An 18,090-nucleotide genomic window follows, 5' to 3' on the forward strand; every position below is an offset into this window, starting at 1 on the left:
GTGTAATTAGTAATACATATTTCAGTTTTTAATATGTTCGTTTTTATTCCCCTGGGCAACTCTTTAATGGATCTGGAGATTTCACGCAATAGATTTTATAATTATATTCTAACATTGCTTATGGGACACATTTAGGAGGATAATGTCCCATATAAAGTCAGATTAATAGTGCTAATCCATGTATTCTAGGTTATTGTGCGAGTGCAATGTCAGTCATGTAGTTACTAGTCATGGTTTGGGCAGATTGTTGCTGCGTTCAGATTATGTCTTCAGGTTTATGTCAGGTGGTTTAGTTCCCAAGTAACTTATCTCACTTACATGGCCGAAGGGGAAGATATTAAGTCACTCATGAACTAAAACAAGTAACCCAATCTAAGTGCTTAAATGGAATATTACCGCATAGTAGTGACAGACGATGAGATTATGCCAGCTACACCAAGTTGTTTGGGAGATTCCCATATAATGTTGATAGGTTATGAGACTCAATACCTTTTACACTTTTTTTCTTACTTTACTTTGATGTGGTATATTGTAACACACGTTGGGTCAAACTCAGATGAGATGGGTCTGTAAAGCAGGAATAATTGTATACCATGTTCTGTATGGGCACACTATGTGGTATTGCCTTGTGGTTATGAACTACTTTTTAATCTGTATCTGGCACATTGATTCCATTGGTATAATTACACTAAATTACACATAATTAAGCGGACAGAATAGTGTCACCTTCTGAGTTATCTAATTATATTGTGTAGGCGACTACTAGTTATTTTCATTCCATAGCTTTACTGTTATAAAGTGCTGAAGCTGACACTTGCGGACATGATACATACCACCACCACCAAGTCATGTCATAAGGTGCTCAGGATGACACTTGAGGACGTAATACCACCACCACCAAGTCATGTCATAAGGTGCTCAGGATGACACTTGAGGACGTAATACCACCACCACCAAGTCATGTCATAAGGTGCTCAGCATGACACTTGTGGACATGATACATACCACCACCACCAAGTCATGTCATAAGGTGCTCAGAATGATACTTGAGGACGTAATACCACCACCACCACCAAGTCATGTCATAAGGTGCTCAGGATGACACTTGCGGACATGATACATACCACCACCACCAAGTCGTCATAAGGTGCTCAGGATGACACTTGAGGACGTAATACCACCACCACCAAGTCATGTCATAAGGTGCTCAGGATGACACTTGTGGACTTGATACATACCACCACCACCAAGTCATGTCATAAGGTGCTCAGGATGATACTTGAGGATGTAATACCACCACCACCAAGTCATGTCATAAGGTGCTCAGAATGACACTTGTGGACTTGATACATACCACCACCACCAAGTCATGTCATAAGGTGCTCAGGATGATACTTGAGGATGTAATACCACCAGCACCAAGTAATGTCATAAGGTGCTCAGGATGACACTTGTGGACATGATACATACTACCACCACCAAGTTATGTCATAAGGTGCTCAGGATGACACTTGTGAACATGATACATACCACCAGCACCAAGTCATGTCATAAGGTGCTCAGGATGATACTTGAGGACGTAATACCACCACCACCAAGGCATGTCATAAAGTGCTCAGGATGACGCTTGTGGACATGATACATACCACCACCACCAAGTCATGTCATAAGATCCCAGTATTCTACCTCCCCAGTGTGCCGAGGCTGTATGTCATGTACCCTTATAATACAGACCAGTTTCAGCAAACTAATGGTTATGTGCCCTAACAATCTTTTAGGAATATCTAATGTGCTAACTTTTATTGACTGTTGTAAGGTATTCTGCCTCCATAGATATTAAGATGTCATCAATTAAATGGCGGGACCTCATAGGGTTATTATGATGACACCTTTGTCAAAGTTGCTAAGAGTGGGTAAACAAGTCCCATGTATTAACATTGAAGGATTCAGCAACATGAGGCAGACATTTTTTTCTGTCTAGGATCTTGTATAGACTCAAACATGAAGGGTTATTATTGGCATACGTTGTGGCATGTCATTGTAATGTACATCACCAACTTACCCCATGCTGTGTGTCTATCATGACAATCCCTTTCTCTAGTTTGCCATGATCTTATCTAAGCATTCACTGTCACTCTGTTAGAAATGTATCTATGTTGAGGAATGTTACCTATGAAAAGATCTGTGTGTATCTGTCATTTCCTCCTAGCTTGCGTCAGAGCTCAGCTCAAATTATTTGCTATCTCTGGATGCCAAAACAGCTCAGCATTGGGCTGGAATTTAAAGTGCGGCATTCATGAGGCATAAATCTCCAAAGAGCATCATGGACCTACCTCTAACCAAAGTCTTTATGTATGTGATCATCATTGTTGTGGTATGTGCTGTTATTGCTATTACTTATTGTTCTAAGTATTGGTCTGTGCAGTGCGATTTTAACCCATTGGTGGATCCATTTCTTATGAGTGGGTTCCTTTGACTAGAGGCAAATTAATGCAAAACTAATAGCCTATGATGCAACACAAGGTGAACATTTTTCTCAAAGTATTTTTTCTCTTTACTTATACAATCCTTTAACAATGTAGTAGTGTAGTAGGGGGTGAATAGTTGCCAGTTGCACCAGGCTCTGAAGGGGCACCAGAAGCCAGTTTAGTGCATCTTATATCAGTAAGCCCAGTTGTATTTCAGACCCCTGCCTCCATTTACCTCCTGTGCTTGTCTGGGCTTCTTTACAAAGTCTCAGTTCATCATGTGATAAGATGGCGAGGGTCTTGGTGCAGCCGCACTGTTTGTCTTTGATAACAACAGACCTGGCACTGTATTGTATTATTATCAATGTAGCTAAAATGTGTAGTTACTGTTTAAGCCATTTTATAATAAAAGGAATGACAGCTATGCACTTTAGTGATTACTGTATATAAATAAGATATAGCCTGAATACTTTACATACTTTCACAGCTCTGTAGCCTACACAGAATAGTGGTATTGTTACATTAAATGTTTTTGCCATGTTTTTGCTTGTCACCTATCAACAAGGTGCGGTAGTGGAAACGTTTCTGAATGGTCCAACCACTGGGATCCCAGCAAATCATGGGAATGGCAGGGCCGTGTCCCTACATATGACTATAGCGCATGCTGCTGCTTCTTTTAACTCTTTATGACCCATAGAAATGACTTAGCGGTGTACTATGCTTCTCTTCATCCATGCATCATTAAATTGAGAGATGCAAGATGGCCATTTTGACAAATTGTTCACCAATTGTCTGGGCCTAGCTGGCTTTGGGTGTCAGAAACAGTGGCTAAATGAAGGTATGAAAACACACATACACACACTCACTCACACACTCACACTCAGTATAGAAGGTGGATCATCACTAGCTAAAATGCCAGCATCATGTATCTAGGCTAGAGTTGGCCCAAATTCATCATGTATCCAGGCTAGAGTTGGCCCAATCTCATCATGTACCCAGACTAGAGTTGGCCCAATCTCATCATGCACACAGGCTAGAGGTGGCCCAACAGAGTATCAGAGCCTCCTTTCAATTGTACAGTTTTACCCAATAAACATATCCTTTTACTCTAATATTGTAATCGTTTAATATTCATGACATTCTCATATACAAAGTTTCATTTGATTTCACCAACTCCTTCTTGGTATGTTTTTTTTTTTTTTTTTATCAATGAGTATAACCACAGCTGCAGGGTAGTCTCTGCTACTACAATCCTTCTCATGTTGCCTCCATAGTGATTACATAGTGGGCATGCTTTATAGCAACAGGTACATAAAAATGTAAAAAGTGTAAAACCTAAATAAGATCTAGCATGGGAAACAGTAGCATAATGGCATTAAAGGGGCTCTATCAGCAAAATCATGCTGATAGAGCCCCACATATGCATGAATAGCCTTTAAAAAGGCTATTCAGGCACCGTAAAAGTTATATTAAACTACCCCCCCCCCCCCCCCGTATTAAAATAAAACCCTAAAAAAGAATGTGCTCTACTTACCGAACATGCACGCTGGGTGGGCATTCAGGGTGTGTCTTCTTCTTCATCCCCGCCTCTTCTTCCTCCGATGTCCTCCGGTCCCGTCCTCCCCCGGCGCTCGCGAGCGGACACTGATATAAAAAAATGGCCTGGGCGCATGCGCAGTAGCATGCGGCTTCTACTACGGCTACTGCACAGGTGCCCAGGCCATTTTTTTTATATCAGTGTCCGCTCGCGAGCGCCGGGGGAGGACGGGACAGGAGGACATCGGAGGAAGAAGAGGCGGGGAAGAAGAAGACGGCGCACCCTGAATGCCCGCCCACAGTGCACGATGCGTAAGTAGATAACATTATTTTTTAGGGTTTTATTTTAAAACGGGGAGGGGGGGGTAGTTTAATATAACATTTACGGTGCCTGAATAGCCTTTTTAAAGGCTATTCACGCATATGTGGGGCTCTATCAGCATGATTTTGCTGATAGAGCCCCTTTAAGAATATAATAGTAGTTTATAGCATGCACCCCATATATACTAAATAAAAATTCATATATATATATATATATATATATATATATTTGTATATTGAGCTGAAATGACTTGATCTTGTTTTCCAAATTGCCTTGCACACAAACAGTTAATATGCTGGCACAGTTCACCGCGACTGGAGTCTTAACTGACAGATCATTCAGTGCTACACCCTGGCACCACCTTCTGCTAATTTTACAGTCATCACAAAATCATCTATTAATTATATCAATTCAAAGGTGTGAATGAGCCAAAACAAGCAGTGCCAAATACAATATAGAGAAGCAGGAGTTAGAAAAGGTTAATAAAATGTTAAATATAGCAAATCAACCCATTTTCCCTAGGTATCTAGAATGTAGGATTTATCTATTTAACCAGTTCGGTGTCACCATTACACAAGTTACATGGGTGCAATATGTAACTGTGATCTACCAGGCCTGTCTGGATCCCGTTTTCAGGATGGTTGCTCACAAACTTAAAAATATACCTTGTCTATGAATTACATCCAATGCTATAAACAACGGGTATGGTGACCAAAGCAATGAATCAGAAGCTAGAATGTATCTCACTCAAAGCATTGTTGGGCCCTGTAAAAGAGTTTACTGATGTTTGCGTTGACAGTAAACATAGCGCTGAGCTATTTCCAATGCTGTATAAGAGTGTTTAACCCTATAAAACAAATTATGTACTGTGAATCTGTGACTAAGGCCAAGGCAATGCCATGTACAGAGACTGCATGGATGAACACGTAGTCCCTGCGAAATCTGACAGATACACCGTATATACTTGAGTATAAGCCAACCTGAATATAAGCCGACCCCCCTAATTTTACCACAAAAAACTGGGAAAACTTATTGACTCAAGTATAAGCCTATGGAGGAAATGCAGCAGCTACTGGTAATTTTTCAAAAATTAAAATGGTTGGAGTTTTTGGGTGCAGTAGTTGCTAGGTGATGGGGAAGGGGAGGAGGTGTTTTGGTGTCTGTCTGCCCCTTCCCTGAGCTTGAGGACTGTTCTCTCCCCCCCCCCACACACTTGGAATTCAGCCTGGCTGAATATAGGGGATCTGCAGTGCTCCTATTAACCCCTTTCCGACAGAACAGGAGCACTGCAGATCCCCTATATTCAGTAGAGCGGGCACTTTCAGACACAGAGATACCTAATGTGTATGTGTTTCACAGTAATTTTCTACTTTTATATGTATTCTAGGGAAAGGAGGGATTTAGAACTTTATTTTATTTTTTTATTATATTTTTTTAAAGCTTCTTTTTTTTCACTATATTATGGGAGATTCTATACATTACTATTGCGGCTGGTCATAGACCACCCCCCAAAAAAAAATAATTTTTTTTTTTTTTTTGCTTGACTCGAGTATAAGCTGAGGGGGGCTTTTTGGTACTATTCCGTTATCGGGCCAGCAGCAGCGCATTTCAGCACCAGCTTTCGGGACAGCAGTTCAGTTCAGCAGCGGGAATTACAATGACATCCGAGGACTGCTGGCCCGATGCTTGTGCCCAGTAGCCAGTACATCAATGACCCCCCCTCCATCTCCTCCTCCTTCCAGTGCTGCCCCCCAGCTCTCCTTACATCTACCCCGTACCCTCTCCCCGCCACATGACTAAGCCGATGCTGGCCCGATGATAGAGGCCGTGCTTGTGTGTAGTAGGCAGTACATCGATCGATGCCCTCATCCTCCTCTTCCTTCCAGTGCTGCCCCCCAGCTCTTCTTACATCTGCCCCGTACCCTCTCCCTGTAATAGGCCTCACCGTAAATCTTGAGCAATGAATGCTACTAGATAGCCGCCGGACGCTGCAGAAAGTTTGTCCCTCCGGCTCGCTGTAGCTCACCGTTCCTATAGTCGGCGTGTTTCTTGTCAGGGCCTGGATTGAGCCCCGGTGTCTTTCCTTTCGGTCTCGGTACTAGCGCTGAGGTGAGGCCTAGTCGTGTGGCGGGGAGAGGGTACGGGGAAGATGTAAGGAGAGCTGGGGGGCAGCACTGGCAGGAGGAGAAGGATGGGGGAGGGGGGTCATCGATGTACTGGTTACTGGGCACAAGCATCGGGCCAGCAGTCCTCGGATGTCATTGTAATTCCCGCTGCTGAACTGCTGTCCCGAAAGCTGCTGCTGAACTGCGCTGCTGCTGGCCCGATAACGGAATAGTACCGGCTTTTTCAGCACAAAAACTGTGCTTAAAAATTCGGCTTATGCTCGAGTATATACGGTAGCTTTCATATTACACAAGAGACATTTATAGTTACAGTATTTGGAAAACAGTGGTTGCCATATTATGGGTCATTACAACCAGCAGTCTAAATGACAATTTATACGCTCAGGAGAGCAGAAGTAAGAGCCATAGGCTGACCTGTCAGATGAGCTCTGATAGTGATGAAAGCTCTGTTACACTGAAATCATACAGACTAGATCAAGTTAAAAGATAAAATACAGTGATACCTCGGTTCTCGAACGCCTTGACTTTCGACCAAATCGGTATTCGAACAGGAAATTCGAGAAAATTTTGTCTTGGAATCCGAACAAATATTTGGAACTCGAACAGCCGAACGTCCGAGATTAGCCGAGTTGAGCCGAATGGCGTTCATTCGGCCCAGCGCCTTGCCTGCGTCATCATTGTGAGTCAGTGAGAGAGAGAGAGTACTGCACTGTACTGCAAATTACTGTACTGTACACTGAATTTAACCCTTAGACATGGGTCCAAAGAAAGCCAGAAGTGGTAATGCAGACAAAGGTAAGCGGAAAGCTGTGAGAACAACGATTGAACTCAAGAAAGAAATCATTGGCAAATATGAACAGGGCACACGTGTGTCGGATCTGTCTGCAGAGTATGGCATGCCAAAATCAACCATCTCTACCTTCCTTAAGAATAAAGCTGTTATAAAGGCTGCCAGTGTTGCCAAAGGTGTTACACTGTTAACTAAGCAAAGGCCTCAGATAATGGAGGAAATGGAGAAGCTGCTCCTTATTTTCATTAAAGAAAAAGAGTTAGCAGGTGACAGCATCAATGAAGTCGTTATTTGTGAGAAAGCACTCCAAATATTTAGTGACCTGAACACAGAAACACCTGGTACAAGTGGTGAAGGTGCTTTCACGTTTAAAGCCAGCAGAGGTTGGTTTGAGAATTTCAGACATAGAAGTGGCATACATCGCGTCACTAGGCATGGGGAGGCAGCTAGTGCAAACCAGGAGGCTGCTAATAGCTTCATAAAAGAATTTAGTGACTATGTCAAGGCAGAAGGGTTTGTTCCTGAGCAGGTCTTCAACTGCGATGAGACCGGATTATTCTGGAAAAAAATGCCAGCCAACACCTACATAACCAAAGAGGAAAAAGCACTACCAGGGCACAAGCCTATGAAAGATAGGCTTACTCTTTTGTTTTGTGCAAATGCAAGTGGTGATTGCAAGGTAAAACCCTTGCTTGTCTATCATTCTGACAATCCCCGGCCATTCAAAAGACACAATGTCATGAAGAGTAAATTGGCTGTGATGTGGCGGTCTAACACCAAAGCTTGGGTTACCCGACAATTCTTTACAGAGTGGGTGCGTGAAGTTTTTGCACCTCGAGTGAAGGAATACCTGACAGGAAAAAATTTGCCATTAAAATGTCTATTAGTGATGGACAATGCTCCTGCTCACCCCCCAGCTTTAGAAGAAGATCTAGTTGATGACTATAGCTTCATAAAAGTAAAATTCTTACCCCCCAATACAACCCCTATTCTGCAACCCATGGACCAACAGGTCATATCCAATTTTAAGAAATTGTACACAAAGGCCCTCTTCCAGAAGTGCTTTGAAGTGACAAATGACACACAGTTAACTCTGAGGGAATTTTGGAAAGAACACTTCAACATCCTGAATTGTGTAAACTTGATTGACACTGCTTGGAGTAATGTCACTCATCGCACATTGTATGCTGCATGGCGAAAACTTTGGCCCGAAAGGGACAGTGAGGCTTTAGAACCTGAGTCAGCTCCTGTCGTTGATGAAGATGTTGCTGTGGTTGATGATGTTGTGGCCATAGGAAAGACCATGGGCCTTGACATTCAACAAGATGACATCAACGAACTAGTGGAAGGTCACGCTGCTGAGTTAACCACCGAGGATCTGATGCACCTACAACAACAGCAGCAGAAGGATATGGTTGAAGAAATTTCTTCTGAAGAAGAGGAGAGAGTGGAGGATATTTCTAGTGGCCTTATTCATGAAATGTGTGCTAAATGGGCAGAAATCGCCAATTTTGTTGAACAACATCACCCTGATAAAGTGGTAGCAAATAGAGCAGTTAACATTTTTAATGACAATGTTATGTCCACTTTCCGCAAAATTTTGCAAAGGAGAAAAAAACAGCAAACCATTGACAAATTCTTCCGTAAAGAAATCAGACAAGCAACTGCAGAGCAAGATTCTGATTCTCCTCAGCAAAAGAGACAGAGAACAGAAACACCCAAAGAGCAGTTACCCTCTGTTTTTATTGAAGAGGACTTCCCATCAGAACAATAACCATCCCCCTTCCCGCCTCCCTCCACTTTCATTCCCTCCTGCCATAAAGGTTGGTACAGGTACAGTAAATGAAACACAATTTACTGTACTGTACAGTACATTTTATTTTTTTTGTTTTAATAAATACTAGAGATGAGCGAACACTAAAATGTTCGAGGTTCGAAATTCGATTCGAACAGCCGCTCACTGTTCGAGTGTTCGAATGGGTTTCGAACCCCATTATAGTCTATGGGGAACATAAACTCGTTAAGGGGGAAACCCAAATTCGTGTCTGGAGGGTCACCAAGTCCACTATGACACCCCAGGAAATGATACCAACACCCTGGAATGACACTGGGACAGCAGGGGAAGCATGTCTGGGGGCATAAAAGTCACTTTATTTCATGGAAATCCCTGTCAGTTTGCGATTTTCGCAAGCTAACTTTTCCCCATAGAAATGCATTGGCCAGTGCTGATTGGCCAGAGTACGGAACTCGACCAATCAGCGCTGGCTCTGCTGGAGGAGGCGGAGTCTAAGATAGCTCCACACCAGTCTCCATTCAGGTCCGACCTTAGACTCCGCCTCCTCCGGCAGAGCCAGCGCTGATTGGCCGAAGGCTGGCCAATGCATTCCTATGCGAATGCAGACTTAGCAGTGCTGAGTCAGTTTTGCTCAACTACACATCTGATGCACACTCGGCACTGCTACATCAGATGTAGCAATCTGATGTAGCAGAGCCGAGGGTGCACTAGAACCCCTGTGCAAACTCAGTTCACGCTAATAGAATGCATTGGCCAGCGCTGATTGGCCAATGCATTCTATTAGCCCGATGAAGTAGAGCTGAATGTGTGTGCTAAGCACACACATTCAGCACTGCTTCATCAAGCCAATACAATGCATTAGCCAGTGCTGATTGGCCAGAGTACGGAATTCGGCCAATCAGCGCTGGCCAATGCATTCTATTAGCCCGATGAAGTAGAGCTGAATGTGTGTGCTAAGCACACACATTCAGCACTGCTTCATCAAGCCAATACAATGCATTAGCCAGTGCTGATTGGCCAGAGTACGGAATTCGGCCAATCAGCGCTGGCTCTGCTGGAGGAGGCGGAGTCTAAGATCGCTCCACACCAGTCTCCATTCAGGTCCGACCTTAGACTCCGCCTCCTCCGGCAGAGCCAGCGCTGATTGGCCGAAGGCTGGCCAATGCATTCCTATGCGAATGCAGACTTAGCAGTGCTGAGTCAGTTTTGCTCAACTACACATCTGATGCACACTCGGCACTGCTACATCAGATGTAGCAATCTGATGTAGCAGAGCCGAGGGTGCACTAGAACCCCTGTGCAAACTCAGTTCACGCTAATAGAATGCATTGGCCAGCGCTGATTGGCCAATGCATTCTATTAGCCCGATGAAGTAGAGCTGAATGTGTGTGCTAAGCACACACATTCAGCACTGCTTCATCAAGCCAATACAATGCATTAGCCAGTGCTGATTGGCCAGAGTACGGAATTCGGCCAATCAGCGCTGGCCAATGCATTCTATTAGCCCGATGAAGTAGAGCTGAATGTGTGTGCTAAGCACACACATTCAGCACTGCTTCATCAAGCCAATACAATGCATTAGCCAGTGCTGATTGGCCAGAGTACGGAATTCGGCCAATCAGCGCTGGCTCTGCTGGAGGAGGCGGAGTCTAAGGTCGGACCTGAATGGAGACTGGTGTGGAGCGATCTTAGACTCCGCCTCCTCCAGCAGAGCCAGCGCTGATTGGCCGAATTCCGTACTCTGGCCAATCAGCACTGGCTAATGCATTGTATTGGCGTGATGAAGCAGTGCTGAATGTGTGTGCTTAGCACACACATTCAGCTCTACTTCATCGGGCTAATAGAATGCATTGGCCAGCGCTGATTGGCCGAATTCCGTACTCTGGCCAATCAGTGCTGGCCAATGCATTCTATTAGCTTGATGAAGCAGAGTGTGCACAAGGGTTCAAGCGCACCCTCGGCTCTGATGTAGCAGAGCCGAGGCTGCACAAGGGTTCAAGCGCACCCTCGGCTCTGATGTAGGAGAGCCGAGGGTGCACTTGAACCCTTGTGCAGCCTCGGCTCTGCTACATCAGAGCCGAGGGTGCGCTTGAACCCTTGTGCACACTCTGCTTCATCAAGCTAATAGAATGCATTGGCCAGCGCTGATTGGCCAATGTATTCTATTAGCCTGATGAAGTAGAGCTGAATGTGTGTGCTAAGCACACACATTCAGCTCTACTTCATCGGGCTAATAGAATGCATTGGCCAGCGCTGATTGGCCAGAGTACGGAACTCGACCAATCAGCGCTGGCTCTGCTGGAGGAGGCGGAGTCTAAGATCGCTCCACACCAGTCTCCATTCAGGTCCGACCTTAGACTCCGCCTCCTCCAGCAGAGCCAGCGCTGATTGGCCGAATTCCGTACTCTGGCCAATCAGCACTGGCTAATGCATTGTATTGGCGTGATGAAGCAGTGCTGAATGTGTGTGCTTAGCACACACATTCAGCTCTACTTCATCGGGCTAATAGAATGCATTGGCCAATCAGCGCTGGCCAATGCATTCTATTAGCGTGAACTGAGTTTGCACAGGGGTTCTAGTGCACCCTCGGCTCTGCTACATCAGATTGCTACATCTGATGTAGCAGTGCCGAGTGTGCATCAGATGTGTAGTTGAGCAAAACTGACTCAGCACTGCTAAGTCTCTGCATTCGCATAGGAATGCATTGGCCAGCCTTCGGCCAATCAGCGCTGGCTCTGCCGGAGGAGGCGGAGTCTAAGGTCGGACCTGAATGGAGACTGGTGTGGAGCGATCTTAGACTCCGCCTCCTCCAGCAGAGCCAGCGCTGATTGGTCGAGTTCCGTACTCTGGCCAATCAGCGCTGGCCAATGCATTCTATTAGCCCGATGAAGTAGAGCTGAATGTGTGTGCTTAGCACACACATTCAGCTCTACTTCATCAGGCTAATAGAATACATTGGCCAATCAGCGCTGGCCAATGCATTCTATTAGCTTGATGAAGCAGAGTGTGCACAAGGGTTCAAGCGCACCCTCGGCTCTGATGTAGCAGAGCTGAGGGTGCACAAGGGTTCAAGTGCACCCTCGGCTCTCCTACATCAGAGCCGAGGGTGCGCTTGAACCCTTGTGCAGCCTCGGCTCTGCTACATCAGAGCCGAGGGTGCGCTTGAACCCTTGTGCACACTCTGCTTCATCAAGCTAATAGAATGCATTGGCCAGCACTGATTGGCCAGAGTACGGAATTCGGCCAATCAGCGCTGGCCAATGCATCCCTATGGGAAAAAGTTTATCTCACAAAAATCACAATTACACACCCGATAGAGCCCCAAAAAGTTATTTTTAATAACATTCCCCCCTAAATAAAGGTTATCCCTAGCTATCCCTGCCTGTACAGCTATCCCTGTCTCATAGTCACAAAGTTCACATTCTCATATGACCCGGATTTGAAATCCACTATTCGTCTAAAATGGAGGTCACCTGATTTCGGCAGCCAATGACTTTTTCCAATTTTTTTCAATGCCCCCAGTGTCGTAGTTCCTGTCCCACCTCCCCTGCGCTGTTATTGGTGCAAAAAAGGCGCCAGGGAAGGTGGGAGGGGAATCGAATTTTGGCGCACTTTACCACGTGGTGTTCGATTCGATTCGAACATGGCGAACACCCTGATATCCGATCGAACATGTGTTCGATAGAACACTGTTCGCTCATCTCTAATAAATACACTTTTATTTCTTATTTCTTGTTGAGACTCATGTTTTTCTACATATTATATACAAATTAGGCCAGTAAATAGGCATTTTCTGGGGCTTGGAACGAATTAATCCAGTTTCCATTATTTCCTATGGGTTTTTTTGTTTCGGTTCTCGAACAATTTGGTTCTCGACCGACCTCCCGGAACGAATTATGTTCGAGAACCGAGGTATCACTGTACTTGCTGTATCTCCCTTCCACTAGGGGGTAGTATAATAAGCTATAACTTTCTAAACTCCACCTAGTGAAAGCCAAAAACAAAATCATGTAAATGAATTTTCTTATCACTTCAAAACACGGCATTTTTCGATTTTCATTTTTAACTCACTGCCTTCCAAAAGCCAGAACTTGGGGTGCCGTTGGAATAAAATTGTGTTTGCGCATCCTTCTTATAGGCTTTATTTTTACGATGTTCACCATGCAACCAAAATGACAGGTCACCAGTACTCTATGGGCCGGTCTAAATTTATATTGTTTTTTATATTTTAGCCCCTTAAAAAAAATCCAAAATGTTGGAAAAATAAATTCTTGGGGTCGCTATATTCTGACACCCATAATTCTTTTATATTTCCATATATATATATATATATATATATATATATATATATATATATATACATGGAGTTTATTCAAATTTTTATGAGAGGTAAAAGACTAAGGTGTTTACCGTATGGGAAAAAAAATTATTATAATTTTGTAGACCGGGTACAGGGATATTCAGTGTGTAGGGTATCTTATTTTGCAGGGGCAAGATGTACTTTTTATTTATACCAATTTGGGGAATGTCTATTGCTTTGATGGCTTTTTATCCAAATATTTATGGGAGGCAAAACAGCATTTCGTCTCTTTTTTTCCACCGTGGCGTTCACTGTAATGGTAAAATATTTAAGTTTGTAGACCAGAGGCTTTTGGGCGTGTTCTAGGAAAAGGGGGGTGATTTGAATTTTTGTAATTGTAGATTTACACTCCACTAGGGGGTCTTATAAAATAGTGCATGTAATACAGATGTATGCCAGATCAGCCTGGGAGCCATCAATAGGCTCCCAGCTGTCGTGGCAATGGATCGCCTGCCCCAGATCTCATTTTAGGGACTGGTGATCCACCTCAAAATGGTAGCACTCATGTGCTGCCATGAAAATAGTGCCTCGGTCTCTATGTATGTTGTGCATAGTACTGGGACTGTTTCCCCCAGTGAAAGAGATAGTTATAGAGCAGATTCTCTTTCACACTTTCTGTGAAATATAAAAAAATTTAATTTTTTTTTGAGGAGTCTTCAGTAGTTGATACCTTTATTAATGGCTAACTAAAAATGATGACATATTGCGAGCTTTCGGGATAACTAAAATGTTCCCTTCATCAGACTTCTGTGAGCAGTGTGTGCCTGCACCCAACAGCTCAGAGGGAACTGCAAGCTACACATAGAGCCTACAGAGGGGAAAACTAAGATATACGTAATCTAATGACCAGAAACAGGAGGTCTCCTCATATATGAACATTATACCAAGGATTCATGCAAAGTTTGTTAAAAAGTTAAGCATGCTTTCAGTTAATGTCAGTGGGTATCACTGAAAGAGAATAAACATTTCATTATTACATTATATATGGACCCTATTATACAATCCAGAACTAGTATTTCTTATGCAGTGATGATATTGGCATTAAACTAGTATACCTTTAGCAGTAAGATCCAAGGAATTTCCAATGACTTCTGTATATTCACAAATAGAGGCATAATTGAAGCTCCTGGACCCCAATTATAGATCTGTAATGTGGCCCCACCTTCCTTGTGCCATTTAGAATAGTGTTGTATTTTATGTGGAAGAAAGAAATTTGGGTCCCCTCTTAGTCCAGGACCCAATAGCGACTGCTACCTGTGCCTACTCCCTATAGCTACTGCCTTGTGCACAGAAGCAATTGGTTCTGAGATGGACTTGGCACTTACCAATTTTTACAATTTTTTTATTAAATAAAGACTAAAAGCAAATATATGGTGATTTAACAATTAGCTAATAATAACAGCCAAAATGCTTGAACTGTGTACAGTACAACATAGCTAAATCTATTGTAAGACCTTTTCCACAGATACAGTAGAATTATTAAGATTCACAAATATTCCAAGTTAACATATGTAAGGTCTGTCAAATCTACAGTAGATAGAACCCGGTGCTAGATCCGGTCGCTTCACCTGCAATGCTTCATACAGGCTGTATCTGAGGGAATTGCTCTATTTAGTTTGTATTTATTTTGGCGCTCAGATGTTCCTGTCTGGCTCCACATAATTTGAAACCATTTTTTTTTAATTATTATTTTTGTTTGCCTGTCTTTATCGCTGAACACCACAGGATTTGCGCGCTAGTATAAACCACCTATTAAAATGCATAATATACAAACATTGTGCCTATATAGGTCACAATGCCACAGAATTTGCACCAGATGATAAATGACAGCGATGAAGAATCTGAGGCATGCACACAGCAACTGACTTGATAAATTACATCAGCTTACAAAATACTGCTCTCTTTTTAAATTGCACCAAATTCATCAAAGATTTGCAACTATCCAATGAATTTGTTGCAGTTTGGGCCACCTAATTGATATTTGATAAAATTGTAGGTTAAGTGAATTTTTAGACACACATGATGAATTCCTCACAATGTGTTTATGTCTCTCTAGTGTGTAATGGAGCAGATGTATCAGTTCAAGTTAGTTTTGCTGGAGTTTGCATTTCTGTGACAACCATTGAAACCATTGTGATTTAAGATTATCTATGGAAACTAATAAATGGTTCCAAAGACCCCAAAATGTCAGTAAAATCAAGATTAAAGAAAGATAACTAACATAGAAATAGTGATAGACAGATAGAGATATAGCAGGTAGAGTACTGGAATCACGGTATATTTCCCCCAGATTCCTGACATACGTGTGGTCCAGTGCGGGTCTGGAGTAGGCCTCAGCCCAGTGTGGGTCCTAGGCTTGTTACTGGGCCATAAAAGGCTGCAGAGCCTGCACTTCAGGGCAGATCCTGGTAGTGGGAAGAGGTGCCTGGGTCTGTCCTGGAGAGATGAGTTTTGGTGAGACCAAACTAGGACTTATGCTTTGTTTGATCGTGTAACCGGAAGTAAGCTACATGTATAGTTAGCCTTATTCTGTATTAGTTAGAGCTCAGACGAGCAGGAGTTTTGTTTTGCCTTTTGCTTGAAGTTGTATTTTTATTTTACTTATTTTTGTACCTGACGTGAAGGTTTATTTATTCTGCCATTTTTTTTTTTTCTAAATAAGCCTGTTTGCATGTTTGTGTCCCTGTCTCTGACTGGTTGGGTCCACACAATTGTTGCCACCGAGCTACCTTCCACACATTATATATATATATATATATATATATATATATATATATATATATATCTCAAATCCTCATACATAAAAGTCAGAAAAATCACCTGAAGCTGTAAATCATGTTCTTTGGTATCAGGAGCTACTTTGAGGTTTTGAAAATTATATACAGTGTACCCAAAAAAACAACATGGAGCCGCTCTTACATGGTGTTCATAGGAGCAGCCCATCCTGGCAGCAGTAAAGAGAAGTACATAAGATGGAGTACTGCACTATGTTGTAGAGAGGCGCTACTAGTCAGTCAGTGTCTATACTTCACTAATACAGGGGTTTTACCTGTGAAATGGCCATGCTGATTTGTTGGGTCCTCCAGTCAAGAATTTTACGTAGATTCCGGTTCAAGTTACAGTGGTCTAGAAAAGATGATTGTATGTTGAAAATATTATATCCTGAAGCCATTGTAACTTGAGGGACCGCTGTTATAATGTGCACATTGCATAATTTGTATATTTGTGCTCTTTTGTATATGCATGTAACGTGCTTATGTGTAATATGAATATACATGTATAGTGCATATGTGTACATTATATAGATGCTTGTGTATGTGTAAATGTTTACTGTATACATGTGCTTAAAGAAGACCTGGCACCTGGTGTGAAAAGCCTGTTTTATGTTTTCACTGTAGTTTTGTTTTTTTGTTTTTTTGATCTTGTATAGATATGGTGAAAGATACAGTATGCTATAAATGAATATACTGACAATCTATTTTCTCCACAATTAGGAAGAAGATCACTTAAGCAGAAAGTCAAAATGAGCGCCTCACCTCGGTATGTAGGATGCCAGCATCTATTCATGAATAACATTAGAAATACAACTAGTTGCAAAATCAACTATTGAAAAAGCAGTAGAGATGAGCGAACACTAAAATGTTCGAGGTTCGAAATTCGATTCGAACAGCCGCTCACTGTTCGAGTGTTCGAATGGGTTTCGAACCCCATTATAGTCTATGGGGAACATAAACTCGTTAAGGGGGAAACCCAAATTCGTGTCTGGAGGGTCACCAAGTCCACTATGACACCCCAGGAAATGATACCAACACCCTGGAATGACACTGGGACAGCAGGGGAAGCATGTCTGGGGGCATAAAAGTCACTTTATTTCATGGAAATCCCTGTCAGTTTGCGATTTTCGCAAGCTAACTTTTCCCCATAGAAATGCATTGGCCAGTGCTGATTGGCCAGAGTACGGAACTCGACCAATCAGCGCTGGCTCTGCTGGAGGAGGCGGAGTCTAAGATCGCTCCACACCAGTCTCCATTCAGGTCCGACCTTAGACTCCGCCTCCTCCGGCAGAGCCAGCGCTGATTGGCCGAAGGCTGGCCAATGCATTCCTATGCGAATGCAGAGACTTAGCAGTGCTGAGTCAGTTTTGCTCAACTACACATCTGATGCACACTCGGCACTGCTACATCAGATGTAGCAATCTGATGTAGCAGAGCCGAGGGTGCACTAGAACCCCTGTGCAAACTCAGTTCACGCTAATAGAATGCATTGGCCAGCGCTGATTGGCCAATGCATTCTATTAGCCCGATGAAGTAGAGCTGAATGTGTGTGTTAAGCACACACATTCAGCACTGCTTCATCACGCCAATACAATGCATTAGCCAGTGCTGATTGGCCAGAGTACGGAATTCGGCCAATCAGCGCTGGCTCTGCTGGAGGAGGCGGAGTCTAAGGTCGGACCTGAATGGAGACTGGTGTGGAGCGATCTTAGACTCCGCCTCCTCCAGCAGAGCCAGCGCTGATTGGCCGAATTCCGTACTCTGGCCAATCAGCGCTGGCCAATGCATTCTATTAACCCGATGAAGTAGAGCTGAATGTGTGTGCTAAGCACACACATTCAGCACTGCTTCATCACGCCAATACAATGCATTAGCCAGTGCTGATTGGCCAGAGTACGGAATTCGGCCAATCAGCGCTG

At 43.3% G+C, this 18,090-nt stretch overlaps 1 protein-coding gene across 1 annotated transcript in view; it reads left to right on the forward strand.

The window, feature by feature from the left end:
• EPS8L1 (EPS8 signaling adaptor L1) overlaps nt 1-18,090 on the forward strand; it is an 84,775-nt gene that overhangs the window by 15,896 nt on the left and 50,789 nt on the right. The window contains exon 2 of the mRNA XM_075280105.1: nt 16,892-16,937. Within this exon, the coding sequence (XP_075136206.1) occupies nt 16,921-16,937 (17 nt within the window). The 5' untranslated portion in view covers nt 16,892-16,920. The remainder of the gene's footprint in view (nt 1-16,891; nt 16,938-18,090) is intronic.

The sequence above is a fragment of the Leptodactylus fuscus genome, chromosome 6 (assembly GCF_031893055.1).
Source record: "Leptodactylus fuscus isolate aLepFus1 chromosome 6, aLepFus1.hap2, whole genome shotgun sequence".
NCBI lineage: Eukaryota > Metazoa > Chordata > Amphibia > Anura > Leptodactylidae > Leptodactylus > Leptodactylus fuscus.